Raw genomic sequence first — 19,659 nt, forward strand, 5'->3', positions numbered from 1 at the left:
GGGAGAGAGGGGACAAAGAGGATGTAATTTGGTACTATAGTATCAGGTCTCCCTAGCTAGTGTGTTACAAGGAGACTCTACAGATCTGAAATACAGTGCTCTAATCCTGTCTCAGGATTCTCCTCCTTTTTTATATATTTTGGCTTACATTTCTGGGGAGGCAATCAGGGTTAAGGGACTTTCCCAGGATCAAATGGCTCGTAACTGTCTAGGGAAGCCAGATTTGAACCTTGCTTCCCCTTGACTTCCTTCAAAAGCCCAGACATATTACATCTCAGCAGCGAAGTGGGGAGGTGGGACCACAGAGGCAGAAAGATGGCTTCATTATCTAGTCAACTCCTTTTACCAGCCTTATAATGAGATTACTTTGCCCTGAATTTCGGGGTACTCCAGAGCTGAAAGACAGACCTGAAATTGGTAATCCCATCGAGGTGTAGATAGAGGGGTGTATCTGGATTAAGTGTTCATTTATTGCATTCTTCTGATTATTGAAATGAAAACCTTTGCCTCAGTTTGAGGGGAAAAAAGTGGGGGTAAGGTTATGAAAGACCATATTTGGCCCTAGGGTTAGCATGACGTTGCTGGAATTAGATAGGAATTGACATGGTTGATCTGTATTTAAGCAAAATCACTTCCAGAGCAGTGTCAGGTGGACAGGGATGGCAGGGAAGTCGGCTAAGGGCTGTTGCAAGAAGAAAGGGCTGAATGAGGAGAGCAGCTGTGGAAGGAAGAAGTCAGATTCTAGAGGGGTTGAGGAAGCAGAAATGGCAAGATCTGGCAAAAGACTGGATGTGTAGAGGGAGTCAATAATAACAAGAAGATGCAAACTTGGGAAACTAGGAGGCTGGTGGGACCTTTGACAGGAAAAAAGGAAAGTTGGAAGAGGTGTGAGTTTGAATGAAAAGAGAATGAGTTTTACTTTGGACATACTGAATCTGACATCTCTGGGATATTCAATTTTAAGTTAGGCAATTGATGCAGTCCTGAAGTCAGTTTATGAACTCAAAAAAAAAAAACCCCACTACTTTACCATTGTATTTAAAGAACATCTAGGGATGGCCAGGTGGGGCAGTGGATAAAGCACCGGCCCTGGAGTCAGTAGTACCTGGGTTCAAATCCGGTCTCAGACACTTAATAATTACCTAGCTGTGTGGCCTTGGGCAAGCCACTTAACCCCATTTGCCTTGCCAAAAATCTGAAAAACTAAAAATAAAATAAAGAACATCTTATTGGGAAACATTCCAAACCTATACATTTTAGGACAGGGATTCTTCTTGCTTAAATCAATTAAAGAATTAGTCATAGAAAATAGGTCACAACTTTCACACAGGGAAGACCATTGTGGCAAGAAAAAATGTTTTAGAATGAACAGTTTAGTGATGCTAAAAATCATCCCTTCTCATCTTCTGCCACCTTTTGGCAAATGCATCATCCATTTTTTAAACTATTCAAAACTATCTGTTGAGACCCTTTTGTTTCACATGCAGACAAGAGCATTTCATTGTCTGTCAAATAGATGCATTTAATAGTACCAAGAGGCTTAATAATAAGCTTGCTTTAATATGGAGACATCAAAACCAAGTATCTGTTTCTGGGTAAATGAACATAAAAGAGCTATTTGGACGACAATCAATCATTTATTTAATTTACAGCAGCTATGCTTGGCACACTGCCAAAGAATAGGACAGAGAGATAAAAGCAGATTTTCTGATGCTGTTATATGAAAGACAATGTTAAAAAAAAGATTCTGAAATAGGATTCATCACAAATTCATTTTATTTCAATGATGAAAAGGGCCAATTTTGAGGCTCCATGTAAAGTGCAATCCTTTCAGCATGAGACTTTCAGTTACATACAAAAAACAGTGCTTTATTCTAGAATGGAAAAAGGTACTAAGACAACAATGAGAATGGGAAATTTTCAGTGTTAGATTCAAATGAGTTTCAAATGAAAAAGAAGACTTCTTCCCAAACAAGTGTCAATTTAAGAGGTGTGGCTTAAAAGAAAGGCAAGTATTTTGTAAGAGGAGAGTTAGCTTTTTAAGAAAATACATTCCTAGGTAATATTCATCCATTTTTTTCCTTTACATTTAAAATTCATAATTTAGACTCTTGTGGGCATAGAAATTCTAAATACCTAAAATAATCCCCTCCCCCACTAAATGATTAGAGGAAAAAAAATCACAAAAAGCTTGGCCCTGAATACCAAAATAAAATACTTCTCTATTTATAGTATTAGCCCAGATCAAGGCTGCTGGGACCTAAAGGAACAGAATCAAATGTTGGGACAAAAATTTCTGTCTTCCAGGAAGCTGGACAGAGACAACTGAGAAAGAAATGTGCCTTTGCTACTAGTTTAATACCTCTCATGCAGGTGTCTCATCAATGGTATTAAGTCAGTTTATATATCAACAGGTTCATACCTGTTCTCAATCCTGAGAAATCATTACATTCTATGAACTTATTCTTCAAAAGGCAATTCCCCAGATATTTTTTGAGGAGTTATCATTAAATTCTATTTCATTTGAAGAAAATTTCATTTTTTCAAAAACTCATAACAATACTCCATTACTATAAGAAAACATACCTCCACATAAAAACACAATTCATAAAAAGTCCCTTAAGATGTGAAGTAATAATGCTTTTTAAAAGGCTTGATAAAAAATGTCTGGTTCATCCCACAGTCACTTGGTTGGGCTTGGGCATCCTAAGAAAGCCCCGTAGAGTCACACATCCAAGTCATGGAGCTCTCCCCAGCTGGGTCCGATCTTCACTTTGACTTTCAGTCTCACTGAGAGCTTCACTGCATTTTCCATTTCATTCTTGACAATCTGAGCCACCTAAAAGTAAGTACATGCAGGTAAGAGGCTGGCCTGACAGTGTTCTCAGGAGAGTTGAACCACCTGCCAGAAGATGCAGCCTCCAGAAGGTCTGGGGCATTCCCTCAGGAGGTCTTACATACTCCCATGTCTAAAATGGGGCATCCCAAGGCATTCTCCTGGGTCAGTCTTCAATGACAAGGACAGTTTTCAGGCAGCTGAAGGGTGGAGATGCTCCCCAGAAAGTTCAGTGACAACCCCTGGAGCCTGGGCTGCTGCATCCCAGGTTTCCCTTAATCATGGAAGGGCTGAACTGGAGATGCCAATATAACTTCCCCAGGTTCAGAATATCCCCATAGTCCATGTTCCTAGAGCAGGGTCTCCCCACAAACACACAGAGGCAAAGAACCAAAACTCTCCTCTCCATTGTAGAGGGCAGAGCCTGACTCACCTTCACTTTGCATTCCAAGGTGAATGATTGGCATCCAACAGGCTCTTAATTGCCCATAATTAAATCCTGACTGACCAGCTCTTTAAGTATGAACTGACCTTGGCTCTCCTCCAAGCTTACAGCAAGTTTCAAAAGTCTGCATTGGAAGGAGGTGAGCAATGCACTGGATTGGGGAAAAGGGTCCACCTCAGGCTGCAAGGGTACAACTGTTCTACAATGGGCAGATACCTGGACAATGTCATCTTCTGCCACCTCATAAAGGAGCTCATCATGCAACTGAAGGATGAAAAAAGCTCCTCTTATTGGGCAAAATATTCTTTGGAATCCTTTCTTCAGTCCTGAAGGAAAAGAGGGGGAAAATATTAAAAAAGAGAGAAAAATTAACTATCATTGTTTTATCAGAAAAAAGATCAAGGATTAAAATACTATAGAAAACTTCAGGATATTGACATATAAAATTTTAATGGAAAATTTTAATTACAGAGGACCAAAAAGAAGAGGAAGAAGAACTTATATAATTTTACCCCCTACTCCAGCAGCTTTTTAAATCTTTTCTTCTCTCTTTGAGTTTACCCATACTATTTCCTCCTTCCAGTTGTTCAGAAAAAAAAATAGCAAATATATCCTTAATTGAGAAAATAAGGCCATCCATTCTGAGATCCCTCTTCTCCTTTATTTCAATACTTATGGATGTCATTACCCATTTTCTCCACCTTTTTTTTTCCTTTGATAAAATGTTCATTCTATTCCTCATATCCAACTCTTCTACATGTACAATTGATGCCATCTTTCCTGCCTCCTGTGGCAGATGGCTCTCAAAATCACACCCCCTCTCTCCAAAGTTCAATTTCTCTCTAGGTACAGGTTCCTTTTCTGCTGCTTATAAACAAACATAGGACTCAATCATCCTTAAAAAAATGCTCATCTAATCCTATCAACTTCTCTATTATTAAAGCTATTATCCTTTATTTTTCCTCCCTTTCACAATCTCCTCTAAAGAGATGTCTATATTCCTTCCTTCTACTTTTTAACCCCTTACAATCTCATTTCTATCTTAATCACTCAACTGAAACTGCTGTCTCCAAAATTATCAAAGATCATTTATCACCCAATTGGCAAAGCTGATGGCTTTTTCTAAATGCTCATCTTTCTGGATTTCTCTGCAATATGAGTCACTACAAAGCTTAGCTCCCCTTGTGGAGACCCTTTCCTCTCTGGGTTTCTATTAAATTTTTTTCTTTAAATTTCTGCTTTCTCTTAAATTTCCTGTTTTTTGCTGGATCATAATGCCCTCAGTCTGTCTGTGACTTTGAACCTATTCTTCTCTACACATTCTCTCAAATGATCTATCATCTCCTCATCAGCTCATTTATTACCTCTACACAGGTTTCTTCCAGATCTCACCATCACACTCAAGTCACTCTTTTGAAATCCAGTTCTACATTGCCACCTTCCTATTACACATTCCAAACTACATATCCCATTGTAAAAAGAGAACTCATGAGCTTTTCCCCAAACCCACCATTTCATACTCCCCTATTTCTAAAAACATGTTTCTTCCCTTTTTATCACCCTTTATAGCTCCCTCCCATGACTCCTCTCCCTAATTTAATAACTTCTCCCTAGAAAGAGTAAAAAAAAAAAAATAGGATTCCTATTCAGAAAGCATCTAATAAAGTTTAAAGTGCTATAAAAATGTGAGTTATTATTACAATAAGTTTGACAGCAATCTCCAAGTCAATGAAAATTATTGCAAGGAAGAACAATGAAGAAAAAGGATAAAGAATTCATTTACATGGGTGATGTAACAGCTAAGGTCAGATGAGAACTTCCCATGAAACATTTTAAATAGGGGCCATATTTTTGAGGTAAAAGCAAAAAATATGAAGACAACAGCAAAGAACACATAAATTAGGTGAGTGTAGAGTTTATTCTTAGAAACTAAGAATCACGTGCATTCACTTATTATGTAAAAATGGACGCAGTCAAGAAAAGAAATTATGAAATACAAGTTTAAACAAGAACTTTTTAAAGTCACTCTCCTTGTTTGCTGATAATTATCTCTTCAACTTTGAAAAATAGCATTAGATTAAGGAAACAAACCTGCTCTGTCTCCACAAAGCTTACTCTCTCTATGTCCATGTGACTGGACGGCAGAAGGGAGGTTCTCTAATCGTCTCTGAATGTTCACAGTGGCTGTTTTGACAATATCAGCAGCAGAGCCCTGGACTGTAGTATTGATGGCTTGACGTTCGGCCTGTAGAGGAGAATATTCAATCTTTCAGCAAAAAAGAATGTAGGATTACCTCAATTTCGATTCTATAAAAAGTAATTGAGTTAACACCATGCAAGGTATGGTGTTAAGTAATGCAAAAATGAGGTAAGAAGTACTTCCTAATGTCAATGTACTTATGATTTACTGGGAAAAAGATAACACATGCCCAAATAGTCATCTAACAACATTTATTACAAGTTTATGAGATACTATTTACCTAAATAATTCAACAGGAAACTGTAAGTTATGCATAATCTAAAAAAAACCCTATCATTTAAAAAGTTTTAATTAAAAGTACCAATTGTTTCCCAAAAAAGGTAGTGAAGAGTTTTCATAACTAAAAATATTAGGACTTTAAAAGCATTTTTTTCTCACGAATTTGGCAAACATCAACCACATGAGTATATTCAAAGACAAAAAGATTTCAGAAAAGGAGAATTACATATAAAAAACATGGCTATTAGTTAAAGCTTATTTTTTCATTAATTTTATAATGTATTTAATACAAGAGTCTCCAAATTGTTGAGACTTAATGATTTACACAACTCTTTTCTGCATATTTTCAAATTCACTGACATTCTTTTCCACCATCCTTTTGGCATTATCACTATCCCTCCTTTCCTCCCATGAATCTCTCTCCTTTTCCCCCACCCTCCTAAAGAAACAAAAGCTTTCTATTGTAATAAATATAGTCAAACAAAACCAATCTGTCACACATTGATCATGACTAAAAATACATGTCTCATTTTCTATAACTTCTAGTCCATTATTTTAAAATTTTTTTCTTTTCTTTTTTAATATTTTATTTATTTTTCTAATGACATGCAACTGTAGTTTTTACCAATTATTTTTTTCTGAGATGGGGTTTGTAAGAGAAGAATTATAACCAAACAAAAGAAAGAAAACACGAGAGGAAAAAAAGACATAAGAAAACTTTGAAAAATTGAAGATAGTAAGTTTTGGTCTTCATTTAAACTCCACATTTCCCTCTCTGAATATAGATGGTATTTTCCATTGCAAATCTTAAAATTGTCTTTAATTATTGTACTGTTGAAATGGACAAGTCTATTGTGTTTGATCATCACCCCATGTTGTTGTTATTGTATGCAATATTCTTCTGTTCTTGGTCAATTCACACAGCATCAATTCATGCAAGTCTTTCCAGGCTTTTCTGAAGTCTACTCACTTATGATTTCTTATAGAGCAATAGTATTCCATCACATACATATTCCACAATTTGTTCAGCCATTCTCCAATTAATGGGCATCTCCTCAATTTCCAATTCTTTGCCACTACAAAAAGAGCTGTTATGAATATCTTTTGTACATGTGGGGTTTTTTTTACCCTTTCTCATGATCTCTTCCAGATATAGACCCAGTAATAGTATTGCTGAGGGTATGCAGTTTTATTGCCCTTTGGGTATAATTCCAAATTGCTATCCAGAAAGGTTGTACTGGTTCACAACTCCACCAACAATGCATTAGTGTCCCAGTTTTCCCACATCCCCTTCAACATTTATCATTTCCCTTTCTAGTCATATTGAAATGATACCTCAGAGATATTTTAATTTGTATTTCTCTAATCAATAGTAATTTAGAGCAATTTTTCATATGACTATAGATAGCTTTGATTTCTTAATCTGAGAATTGCCTTTCCATATTACTTGACCATTTATTAACTGGGGTATGACTTTTTTTTAATATATATTTGACTGAATTCTCGATATATTTTAGAAATGAGTACTTTGTCAAAAACACTAGTTATAAAAATTGTTTCCCAACTTATTACATTCTTTTTAATCTTGGTCCATAGGGGTTTGATTTGCACAAAAATTTTTATTTTAATGTAATCAAAATTATCCAGTTTATTTTTTATAATGTTCTCTATCTCATTTGGTCATAAACTACTCCCCTTTTTCATAGATCTATCAGGTAAACTAGTCCTTGTTCTCAGCTTATAATATCATCTTTTATGTTTAAATCCTGCACTCATTCTGCCTTCCAGTTTTCCCACAAGTTTTTAATCAAAGAGTGAGTTTTTATCCCAGAAGATGGAATCTTTGGGTTTTTCAAACAGTAGATAACTATAGTCATTCCCTGCTGTCTCTTTGTACCTAATCTATTCCACTGTTCCACCACTCTATTTCTTAGCCAGTACCAGACAATTTTGATGACTGTTGCTTTATAATATAATTTTAGATCCAGAATAGCTAAACCACCTTCCTTTGCAATTTTTTTTTATTAATTCCTTTGATATTCTTGACCTTTTGTTTCTCCATATGAATTTAGTTTCTATTTTTTTCTAGCTCACAAAAGAGATATTTCAGAAATTTGATTGGTATGGCACCAAATAAGTAATTTAATTTAGGTATAATTGTCCTTTTTATTATATTAGCTCAACCTTTCCATGAGGAATTGACATTTACTCAGTTATTTAGATATGATCTTATTTGTGTGAAAAGTATTTCCTATAGTTCATATAGACTCAAGAATTTTATGTTGTCTGCAGTTATTTTAAATGGGATTTCTCTTTCTATCTCTTGCTGCTCTATCTTGTTATATATATATATATATATATATATATATATATATATATATATATATATATATATTCGCCGATGATTTATGTAAGTTTATTTTATATATTGTGACTGTTAAAATTGTTAATTGTTGTCAGTGGTTTTTAGATGATTTTCTAAGGTTCTTTAGGCATACTATCATATCATCTGCAAAAAAGTCAAGAGTTTTGTTTCTTCATTACCAATTCCAATTCCTTCAATTTCTTTTCTTTCTCTTTTTGCTAAAGCTAATATTTCTAAAACCATATTGAATAATAGTAGTGATAATGGACATCCTTATTCTACCCATGATCTTATTGAGAAGGCTTCTAACTTATCCCCATTACATATAATGCTTATTGATGGTTTTAGATAGATACTCTTTATTATTTTAAGGAACATTCCATTTATTCCTATGCTCTCTAGTGTTTTTAATTGGAATGGGTGCCTTTTTCAGTTTTTTCAGCATCTATTGAGATAATCATATGATTTCTGTTAGGTTTGTTATTGATATGATCAATTTTGCTGATAGTTTTCCTAATATTGAACCAACCCTGTGTTCCTGGTATAAATTCTGCTGGATCATAGTGTTTTATCCTAGTGATAAATTGCTTTAATTGCTTTGCTAATATTTTATTTAAAATCTTTGCATCCATATTCATTAGGAAATTGGTCTTTAAGTTTCTTTCTGTTTTGACTCATCCTGGTTTAAGCATAGCACCATATTGGTGTCATAGAAGGAATTTGGCAAACCTCATTCTTAACCTATTTCTTCAAATTGCTTATATAGAATTGGAAAAAATTGTTCCTTGAATGTTTAGTAGAATTCATTTGTGAATCTATCTGGCCCTTGAGATTTTTTCTTATGGAGCTCATTGACGACTTGTTCAATTTCTTTTTCTGAGATGGAGTTATTTAAGTATTTAATTTCTTCTACTTTTAACCTGGGCAGTTTTAAATTTTGTAAATATTCATTAACTTCACTTAGATTGTCAAATTTATTGGCATAATAGTTCCAAATTATTATTTTAATTTCCTCCTCATTGGTAGTAAATTCACCTTTTTTTTCTTTTTTGATATTGGTTCATTTGGTTTCCTTCTTTATTTTTTTAATCAAATTAACTAAAAGTTTATCTATCTTTTTGAGTTTTTTATAAGACCAATTCTTGGTTTTATTTAGTTTTCTTACTTTCAATTTCATTAATTTCATCTTCAATCTTAATAATTTTTAATTTGGTATTTAATTGAGGATTTTTCATTCATTTTCTCTCTAACTTTTCTATTTCTATGCTCAGGCCATTTATCTCCTCTCTCTATTTTAATCATGTAAGTATTTAGGGATATAATATTTCCCCTAATATGCTTTGGCTGTATCCCATAAGTTTTGTTATGTTGTCTCCTTATTGTCAGTGTTTTGCATGGAATTATATTCATTCTTTGTACATTGTTGTTTGATTTGCTCATTCTTTAAAATTAGATTATTTAGTTTCCAGTTAGTTTTAATTTTATCTCTCTATAGCCCTTTATTGCATGTGATAGTCCATAATTTCTATCAAGAAAGAGGAAGCCTGATTCATCCTTCAATCTTCAAGATTTATGTCCCTGTGGTAAGACTTTCAGAGTCATTTTTCTTCATAAGGTGGTCATTAAATAAAGTATTCTCCTTATTTTATTTTGTATTACTTTATACAATCCTTCCCAGATTTTTTTAATCCATCCCATCTTTAGTGCAATATACACTACAATTATATATCATAATTTGTTCAGTTGTTCCCAAATCAATAGGAATCAGTTATTTGTTATAGTTATTTGTTATAACAAAAAAGTGTTTCTATGGGATGTGGCAATGATAAAGCACTGAGCTTGGAGTCAGGAAGACTTACTAGCTGTGTGACCCTGGGCATTTCACTTTCACTTGTTTGCCTTACCTTCCTCAAATAAAAAATTAAGATAATAATAGCCCTACTTTTCAGGATTGTTGTGAGGACTAAATGAGATAATATTTATAAACATTTAGCACTGTCTAGTACACACACTAGATACTTAACAAATTTATTTCTTTCTCATGAATCTTCAGTCATATATGTCCTTTCCTTTCTAGCTTTGAGCTTTGGAGTCACAAATCTCCCATAGATATCACTGGGTCAAAGGATACACACAGTTTAGAGGTTTTAGAAGTACATTTCCAAATTGCTTTCCAGAAAGTTGAGGCTAATTCAAAGCTCCATCAAAAGTACATGAGTGTTCTGTCCTCCCACAACAACTCCAACAACCATTATATTCTTTTAAATCTTTGTCAATTTAACAAGTATGAGATGGAACCTCAGAGTTATTTTAATTTAAATTTATCTTATTAAAACATTTTGTCAGCATTAAATCACCACATGAAATGGGTTCTCTGGGCTACAGCTTTACTTGCAAAGTGAAAAACTTGCACTAAATGATCTTTAAATCTATTTTAGTTCCAAGTCTATGGAATTTAAAGTGAGCTATCATTTTCCATATGACAAGATATCAAGTTACCCAACAAACTCATTCCTTCCAATCTGGAATCATTTGGATAATGGTTCTGAATTCCCTCATCAACTCGAGTGTCTCCTCCAGTCAGACAATCCAAAAATGCCAATGGACTTCTTAAAATATTGCACCCAGAACTGAGAAAGAAAATCTAGATGTGGTCTGACATGGGCAAAATGCAGCAAGACAATAATATCTAGACATACTAAATTTCTGCTAATAGATCCTAAGATTACTGAGTTTAGTGTACACTAAAAACCTTTAGTTTTTTTCATGTATCTACCTTCTGTACTTGTTTGAAAAAAGACTTTGTATAAAGGACCTAACATTTATCTCCATTAAGTTTCATCTTATTGAATCCACCATTCTACCACATCAAGCTCCCTTTAAACTCTATTAGCTAGCTATTCAAATGTCATTTCATCTGAAAAAGTTATGATATGCCATCTATGGCACTTAGAGAATTGTTGAACAAAAAGGACTCAAACAATTAATTCTGTAGCACACCATTAGAAATTTTCCAACTTGACTTAAAAAGAATAACCACACTTTCTGTGATTTAGCCAATTCTCTCATCACTCACCATATTATCATACAGTCCACATCTTCCTAACTTGTTCATAAAGATACTGTTAAAAGATTTTGTCAAATCTCCCTCTGAAGTTTATTGAGTTTAAATAATTCCCCTAATCTGTCTAATCACACCAAGAAAAAAAAGGAAAAAAATGAGTTCATCTAGTTTAATTCATCCTCATTGAACCCAACCCCAAAACCACAGCTTTGATAATTTTTCTAGAATTTTGTGCACAACTCACATTGTGCTGTGCCCTAAAGTTCCTTTCCCTTAAAGACAACACCCGTTGCCCATCTCTACTTATATGGCACCTCTCCTGACCTATACACATTTTTCCAAAAATGTGGTTATAAACTGTATTTTCAGGACTCATAATGTAGTTCAACTGGATTGGTGACTTGAACTCAATATTATCTGATTTGCCTCCCATACCAATTCCCTAGTGATCATTTTGTGTTATAATTCCTATTCTGAAAATCAATCTCCTTGATAGGGAAAACAGCAAAATCAGAGTAGTAATTTTGCTTTTAATCCAGTACTCATTTTTATTATCTGTTCTACTTCCCTAAAATGGTCCTAATCCTTCTTTGTTCTTTCTCTCATCTACAACATAGCAAAAAACAAAGAAGTTTTGTAGTCCTTAGCATTTATTTCAAATGAGGCAGCAGGATGGTTCAGGGGATAGAGCACTGGGCCTGGAGTTCAGAAGAACTGAGTTCAAATCCAGGCTCAGATAGTTATTAGCCATGTGACCCTGCTTGAGAAAGAAATAGCAAACCCCTCCAGGATCTTTCCCTATTAGTGTTCTCTGGTCACAGAACGCTGGGCACAACTCAACCTCAGACTCTCTTCTTCAGGGCTTCATCATTTGTGACATTCATGCAGCAGCATGTCATTCTTATCCTGCTGCCTGCTTGTATTTTATTTTCTTTTAAAATCTGGTGCTCAGGGGTGGCTAGGTGGTGCAGTGGATAGAGCACCAGCCCTGGAGTCAGGAGTACCTGGGTTCAAATCCAGTCTCAGACACTTAATAATTACCTAGCTGTGTGGCCTTGGGCAAGCCACTTAACCCCGTTTGCCTTGCCAAAAAAAACCCTAAAAAAAAAAATCTGGTGCTCAATGAGCTCTCCTTCTAATCACATGGGATCTGTTTCTACTCCAGCATCATAGATTTAGAGCCAGGGGACTTCAAATGGATATGCTCTCTCCTCGCAACATCAGAAGATCTTGTCACCCTTCTGTGACATCTTTGGGAAGACCCTATTTGGTGGCTTTAAGATCTCAAGGGTCTGTATTCTTTCCTTCATTTTGAAAGGTAGATTTTCCTATCACTCAAAACTCCTGACAGATTTTGATTCTCCTCCACCTTCCTATATTATTTTATTTTTCTCTTCCAGTGGGAGGAACATATTCTTTCAAGGATGATTTTTTTTTTTATTCTGATAAACTAGAATACAGATAAATAATCCTCCAGCACACTTTTCAATTTCTCTTCAAATCAAATGAACATGCTACATTTTGGAACATGTTGTTCTTAATTGTTTCTGGAAGAAACACTGACCAAGCACAATCTGCAGGTCAGTGGAACTTATTCTCACCTCTCAAATCTACAAAGGTCCAGAGTGCTATGGTGCTCAGGTCTTCATAGATTTTATTATTAAATCTTGCTTCTAAGTGAAACAGAAATTCACTTGCTTGTCAATCCTATTCACAATGCCAGGCCACAGAATATTTCTAATTGAGACAATTTTATTTTGGGCTTTCCTGTCATTTTTTAAAAACCATTGTCTTTCAGATGTGGAACCAATCTACAAGCATTAGTTTCCTAAGAATACCCTAATATAAACAACAGGTGCATTCACTCTTAGATATGATATCTATTTCTTTCTTGCCTTCCTTCCTCTTATCCTTTCTCATTGTTTGTAATATATATCTTTATGTGCTAACTTTTCCCTATGCTACTATACTCTAGAATATTAATTGTGGCCATTAGTATATAATAACTAATTTCTTCTCTCTGACATTTTATTTCAGGGAGCCAAATTCAACAAAAGCTTTTACATGCTGTCATACTTAATTTCAAAGACTTTAGTTAAACAAACAACCATATATATATATGTATATACACATCATAAGACTAATAAAATTGCCAATATTATTAGTCAAGGGTTAGAATTACTGATTTAACTTCCACAATACAAAATAAATTTAATTTTAACTTCTAAATTAGTGTTTAGAGAATATTCAACATACATGGGATTTACTGTAAGGATTTTGGTCTTTGATTCCAGGCAAATACCTTCGCCTCCCCAGAAGGGTCTGAACAAACCCATCTCTGCTGCAGTTCTTCACTGTCTCTCTTAGGAAACGTTGAATGCCTAAAGAGAAATATAAAATCAAATCAAATCTAAATATACTCCAAATCTATAATATACTTCTACCTAAAGAAACACATTAAAATATCAGTCAGGTTACTTTGCAAAGTAGCCTGGTGTAATGGAAAGATCACTGAGATTTGGGGAGCAAAAAAGCTGTGTTGTATTACAAACATTACAATCAAAATTGCTACCCACTGAATACCCAACTCCAAGCCTTAGGTAGAGAAGTTTGGTTCTGCAGTCAAAAAGAGTCTAAATGTTGGAAGAAACCTTGACCAACTGAACCTAACAGAGTCACCTCTCAGTAGCAATTGAATTATTAACTCCCAACAGAATACAAAACGGAAAAAGAAAAAAAGAAAAGAAATGCCTGGGGAAATAACTGGAATGAAGAGGAAAGAACTTACTATTTCAGGAAAAGATTATTCAAATATCGAGGAGAAGAGAATGGGGAGTTAATTAGCCTCAACTTTATCATGACCAAGCAAGGGAAGATTATTTTTAAAGAGCAGGTTGGTAAAGTAAAGTAAACAGAGAACTAGGATGAAAAAGGAAAAAAAGAAGAATCAAGACTAAAGAGTAGTGGTAGATTTGAGAAAGATAGCCATAAGCAAAATAAATGTAGAACTGATCATCAGAAAGTAGAGGGGGAGTAATGAAAAATGCAATGCCTAGTGACTCAAGATATTTTATGGAATCAGATAAAATAAAAACAAAATACATTTTGAGAAATAAAAGTTCAAGAATGCATAATTAGAAAAAGTAAGAAGTATGGTTTGACAGATTTCAAACTAGCCTACAAATAAACAATTATAAAAAAACTACTAGTACAGACTAAATAATCAAAACCTAGAAATATTCCATATGGCAGTAAATTTCAAATTAATAAATGATCTAAATATGAAAATTTATAGCACAAAAATGGTTAGACAGTAATGGAAAATTCTACCTTTCATGATTATGGATAATGGTAGAACTGTGAACCAAACAAGAGAGGAAGCTATAAAAAACAAAATAGGCAATTTCAATTAAAGTTTTTAGGTAGTTAAAATCAATTCACCTAGAATCAGAAAAGATTTTGATTTTTAAAGTTTTCATAAATTTCTCTAATAAAAGAGTAATATCTAAAATGTATGGAATGGATGTAAAATTATAAGAGTATGGGCCAAATAGGAGATATCTGGAAAAAACAGCTTTCAAAATGAAAAATAAAATTTATCAACATCACTAAAAAAAAATTGAAGAAATGCAAAGGTGCTATGCTTCACCTCTCTAATACAGAAAAGCTCAGGTCTAAAGGATCTATAAGATAGGAATGCTAACACATGGCTGATTCATTGACTCAATTGTTTTAGAAAATAATTTGGAATGATGAAAAAATGTTACTACAAATTACTAAATTTAAATTGTCCTTTGACCCAGATCTCATTCTACTGTAACTACATTCAAAAAAAGTTACTGGATAACAATAAAAAATCCATAAACAAAAATGTTTGAAACAGTCTTATCTAAGATAACAAAGATGCTATCTATGATAACAAAATGAGCCCAACAATTAGAAAATGTATAAAGAATGACAAATATAAAAAATTCAGAAAACCATGGAAAGGTATCTATCAAATGTAAAACAATTTAGACCCCAAACACAACAATGTAAAACAGGGTTGTCCAACCTTACTCTTAAAAGTCTTTATTGAAAAAATAAACAATATATTTTGATTTGTCATTTTAGTGAGAGCTCTATAGATAATTTGACTTCATTTACTAAAGTATTTAGGAAAACCCACACTGCGACTGGTATGCCGGATGCATTTTGGACAGCCCTGATGTAGAATGTAGATGGAAAGTAAAGCAAAAAACAACATTTGAAAACAAATTCTTTGAAATTGTAACAACCAACCTTGGCACCAAGGAAGAGACATAAGATTCTTCCCACTGAATATAAAATGGACAGATGGGGACCTTGGAGGTGGGAATGTGAAATAAAACATCAGGGTTTTTTTCCCCAAATATATATAGATAGATAGATAGATAGATAGATAGATAGATAGATATAGATATAGATATAGATTAGTTTTGCTGAATTTTTTTTCCTTGCTCCTTTTTTACCCTCATTATAAGGAATGGCTCTCTGAGAAGTGACTTGGGAGGAATACAGTGAGAAACAGAGATGATAAGCAAAAGAAAGAAAACATAGTTCACAATCTAATTTAAAAAATAGAAATCAATGGTATGCTTTTTATAAAAATGTAATTGCATAGAGATTTCTATGTATAAAGTTGGGAAGTATCTACTGTGCCCCCAAAATGCCGATTTTCTTAGGCAAAAAAAAAAATCAAAAAGAGGGGAAGGGGGGGTCTAGTTAGCATCGCCATGGAATTCTTTCAACTCAACAAATTATGAACATCATTAAGAGTCCTTTCATCAGAGAGCAAAGTTGCCCATAGATTTGACAGAAGAATTATGCCACTCATATGGTCAACCTTTGAATGTTCCCTTTTGGGCCCTGCTTTTCCCAAATATATCTCATTGTTGGGATATACATGTTCATTTTTGTGACTGCCCAAGTGATACATCCCTTTAAATCTAACTGATGAAAATCCTGTTCATTGAGACTTTCAAAAGCAAATTTCAAACCACAGATAAAGGAAAAGTATGATGAGTCTCAACTGAAAAGGATTCCTTTAGAATGAGTCATTTCCACTGCCTTTTTTTACCTGTGTATCTGGATTTGAAGGATTCAATATAACAAGCAGCATCATTTTCTTGAATGCCCATTTGTTCTCCTAGAGATTTTGCTCCCATTCCATAAATTATTCCATAGCAAATCTAGGATAATAGAGACATCCCATTAAATAAGCAATTTAAAGGCCACAGAAAAAAGTTTATTGTGATTAACAGCTTAGCCAATTTTATGGAAAAAGTTGGGCTGTTTTTGATTGACTGAACCCCAAGGAATAACCATCTACACAGCATCTGCAATGAACCAGGCCTCGTACCAATCATTCCACAAAGATCTCATTTGATCCTTACAACAACTCTGCGAGTCAAAAAGTGCTATAATTCCCATATTACAGCTGAGAAAACTGAGGCAGGCAGATGTAAGTGACTTGTCCAAGATCCTCAAACTAGGGGAGCCATGGAGGCTGACTTTGAGCTCTAGTCCTCCTGATGCCAGGCCCAGGGCTCTATACACTGTACCACCTAGCGGCCTCAGGAGGAATGTAGGAGAGATACATATAGAAATGAAGAAATATTTAAATTTATAATATGATAAAATGACATAATATATAAATAAATATAAACATAAATAAAAATATAAACAATAAATATAAGTATAAACAAATATTAATAAATATGAATATATAAAATAATATATAATATAATATAAAATGATAATATAATAAATTTACTTAAATATTCAGTATCATATCAAAGTACCACAGAACTGATTTATACGACTAGAAAAAAGAAGATTATTCTTTATCAAGAAAAACATTCAAGAAAATAAAGGTAAACATCGGAAAAATTGAGGAAGGAGGGTTAGAAATGCTAGATCTCAAACAAAGCACTAACACGCACAAAGCTCAATGGACCTAGAGTCAGAATGCCTACATCACAAGGCAGGGATTCCCGTGCTGGTCTTGGCCCCAGGCAGGAGATACACACATACACACACACACACACACACACACACACACACGGTCATCCCTAAAATCGGCAAGTGTAGGTTCCTGGTTAAAGAGCAGAAGCCAGGGGCACCTGGGGGAGTCAAATGCTGCTGTCTCACTCCCCAGCTTAGTGACCCCAGGGCAGCTCAGGAAGCTCCCAAGACTGGAGCATTTATGCTTCTAGTCTACCTTAGGAGAAACAATTCCCTAACCAGGAATTCCCTCCACTGGTAAAACCACAGTTTGGAACAAATAACAAAACTGATTTCCTGGGTTTTTAATGATCCAATGAGAAAATATGCATTAGGGGATTTAAGCAATTCTATAAAGATCAACTATCATTATTATTCCAATTCTGCCACTTACTACTTGTATGTGGACTTGGACAAGTAACTTCCTTCTCCTTCTATGAACTTAGTTTTGTTATCTGTGAAAGAAGTTGGGAGAGATAATCTTCAATGTTCCTTTCAGCTCTAAATCCCAAGAAAATACTGATTTTTCAGAAACTATAAAAACTTGAAGCAAGAGATTTGCAAACTAAAGGCCTCCAAACATACAACTTCTGCTACTTTTGATATCAACTTTTAAGTGTTTACCTGTTTTCCTATATATGTACCTGCTTGGCTTGCTGCCTTATATCATCCCCAACTGCTTCTGGATCAATCATCTTCCATTCAGCTGCAATACTCTTGAAAACATCAGCTCCACCATTCAATACCTCAATGAGACGACGATCCCGGGATAAGTGAGCCAAGATCCTTAGTTCTAGTTGAGAATAATCAGCAGCTAGGATCATTCCTCCTAGAATCAAGACATGTCCATTAAAATGCTGCAGCAAAAGTAAGCAAAAGGTATCCAGTTTAATTGAATAGAAGAGTATCATTAAATAAGATGTTTATACCTAAACCCATTTAAACCTGCTTCTTCTTTTGTTATTGTATTAATTCAGTTGCTTGACTTAAAATTTCTCCTTTCCAGGAAAAGTAAAAACTAAATTAAATTTCATCATAGGTAAAATGTTAAACAAGAAAGTTGGGTAGAATCAAGTAATTTAGAAAAAAAAAGTCAGCATGGGTGGTTCAGTGGTAGAATTCTCGCCTGTTAGTGGCGGCTAGGTGGCGTAGTGGATAAAGCACCGGCCTTGGAGTCAGGAGTACCTGGGTTCAAATCCGGTCTCAGACACTTAATAATTACCTAGCTGTGTGGCCTTGGGCAAGCCACTTAACCCCATTTGCCTTGCAACAACCTAAAAAAAAAAAAAAAGACCTATTCTAAGATTTCATGCAATGACCAGGTGATAAAAAAGCAGTTAGCCTAGAGATATATTTTATCTCCTTGATTACTAAAAAACCGTGAAAAGGGCTTTTTTAAAGGGCAAATTGGTAATTAAAAGCCATTTAATTAATCAAATTAAATTTATTAATCATAAGTTCTAGTAAATAAATACTACATAGAAAAGTTGTTTTAGGGACAGCTAGGTGGAGCAGTGAATAAAGCACCAGCCCTGGAGTCAGGAGTACCTGGGCTCAAATCCGGTCTCAGATACTTAATAATTACCTAGCTGGCCTTGGGCAAGCCACTTAACCCCATTTGCCTTGCAAAAACCTAAAAAAAAAATTGTTTTAATTTCTTTACTATTTTGGGCAGTGTTTCTTTAGGCTTTCAATTTCTTGCTAAAAAAATCTGTATAGTTGTTTTAATAATGAATCTAGAATCTCGAGGTTTAGGATATTTGAGACATCCTAGAAGAAAGCCTTTATTAAAATCAGGATGTTATCACCTCTATTATTTAATACTGTACTAGAAATGTTAGATATAACATAATTAAATAAAGAAAAATAAAAGGAATTAGAATAGGCAATAAGGAAACAAAACTGATGTTATACATAGAAAATCATAGAGAACCAACTAAAAGATTGTTTGAAATTATTAACAACTTTAGCAGTAGCAGGATACAATATAAGCTCATGTAAATCATCAAAATTTCTATATATTATCACTGAAGTCCCTAGCAGCAAGATATAGAAAGAGGAATTCCATTTAAAATAATTACAGACAATATAAAATATTTGAGAGTCTACCTGACAAGACAAACCCAATGAACTACATGAATAAAAATAAAATCAGATCTAAAGAATTAGAAAAATATTAATTGCTCATGGATAGTCAATATAATAAAAATAACAATCCTACCTAAATTAATCTATTTATTCAGTATAATAGAACTATCAAAATTATTTTACTGAGCTAGGAAAAAATAAAAACTTTATCTGTGAGAACAAAACATCAAGGTTATAAATGAAAACAATTGTGAAAAAAAGGCAGTCTAGTTGAACTAGATCTCAAACTGTATTATTAAAGCATTATTTGCCAAAACAATTGGGTACTGACTAAGAAATAGAAATGGATCAGTGGAAT

At 34.1% G+C, this 19,659-nt stretch overlaps 1 protein-coding gene across 3 annotated transcripts in view; it reads right to left on the reverse strand.

Moving 5' to 3' along the window:
• Positions 1-1,643: 1,643 nt before the first annotated feature.
• The window catches only part of POLQ (DNA polymerase theta), a 132,870-nt gene continuing 114,854 nt past the window's right edge, over positions 1,644-19,659 (reverse strand). For 2 of the 3 annotated variants that reach the window (XM_074214615.1, XM_074214614.1), the window contains exons 25-30: positions 17,858-18,042; positions 16,288-16,399; positions 13,446-13,570; positions 5,373-5,526; positions 3,498-3,607; positions 1,644-2,839 (exon numbers count right to left, since the gene is read on the reverse strand). In XM_074214615.1, the coding sequence (XP_074070716.1) occupies positions 2,726-2,839; positions 3,498-3,607; positions 5,373-5,526; positions 13,446-13,570; positions 16,288-16,399; positions 17,858-18,042 (800 nt within the window). In that variant the 3' untranslated portion in view covers positions 1,644-2,725. Of the gene's footprint in view, positions 2,840-3,497; positions 3,608-5,372; positions 5,527-6,032; positions 6,837-13,445; positions 13,571-16,287; positions 16,400-17,857; positions 18,043-19,659 lie in introns of those variants that run through there. The other variant, XM_074214616.1, reaches the window with a different exon arrangement.

This window comes from Macrotis lagotis, chromosome 1 (genome assembly GCF_037893015.1).
Source record: "Macrotis lagotis isolate mMagLag1 chromosome 1, bilby.v1.9.chrom.fasta, whole genome shotgun sequence".
NCBI classification, from domain to species: domain Eukaryota; kingdom Metazoa; phylum Chordata; class Mammalia; order Peramelemorphia; family Peramelidae; genus Macrotis; species Macrotis lagotis.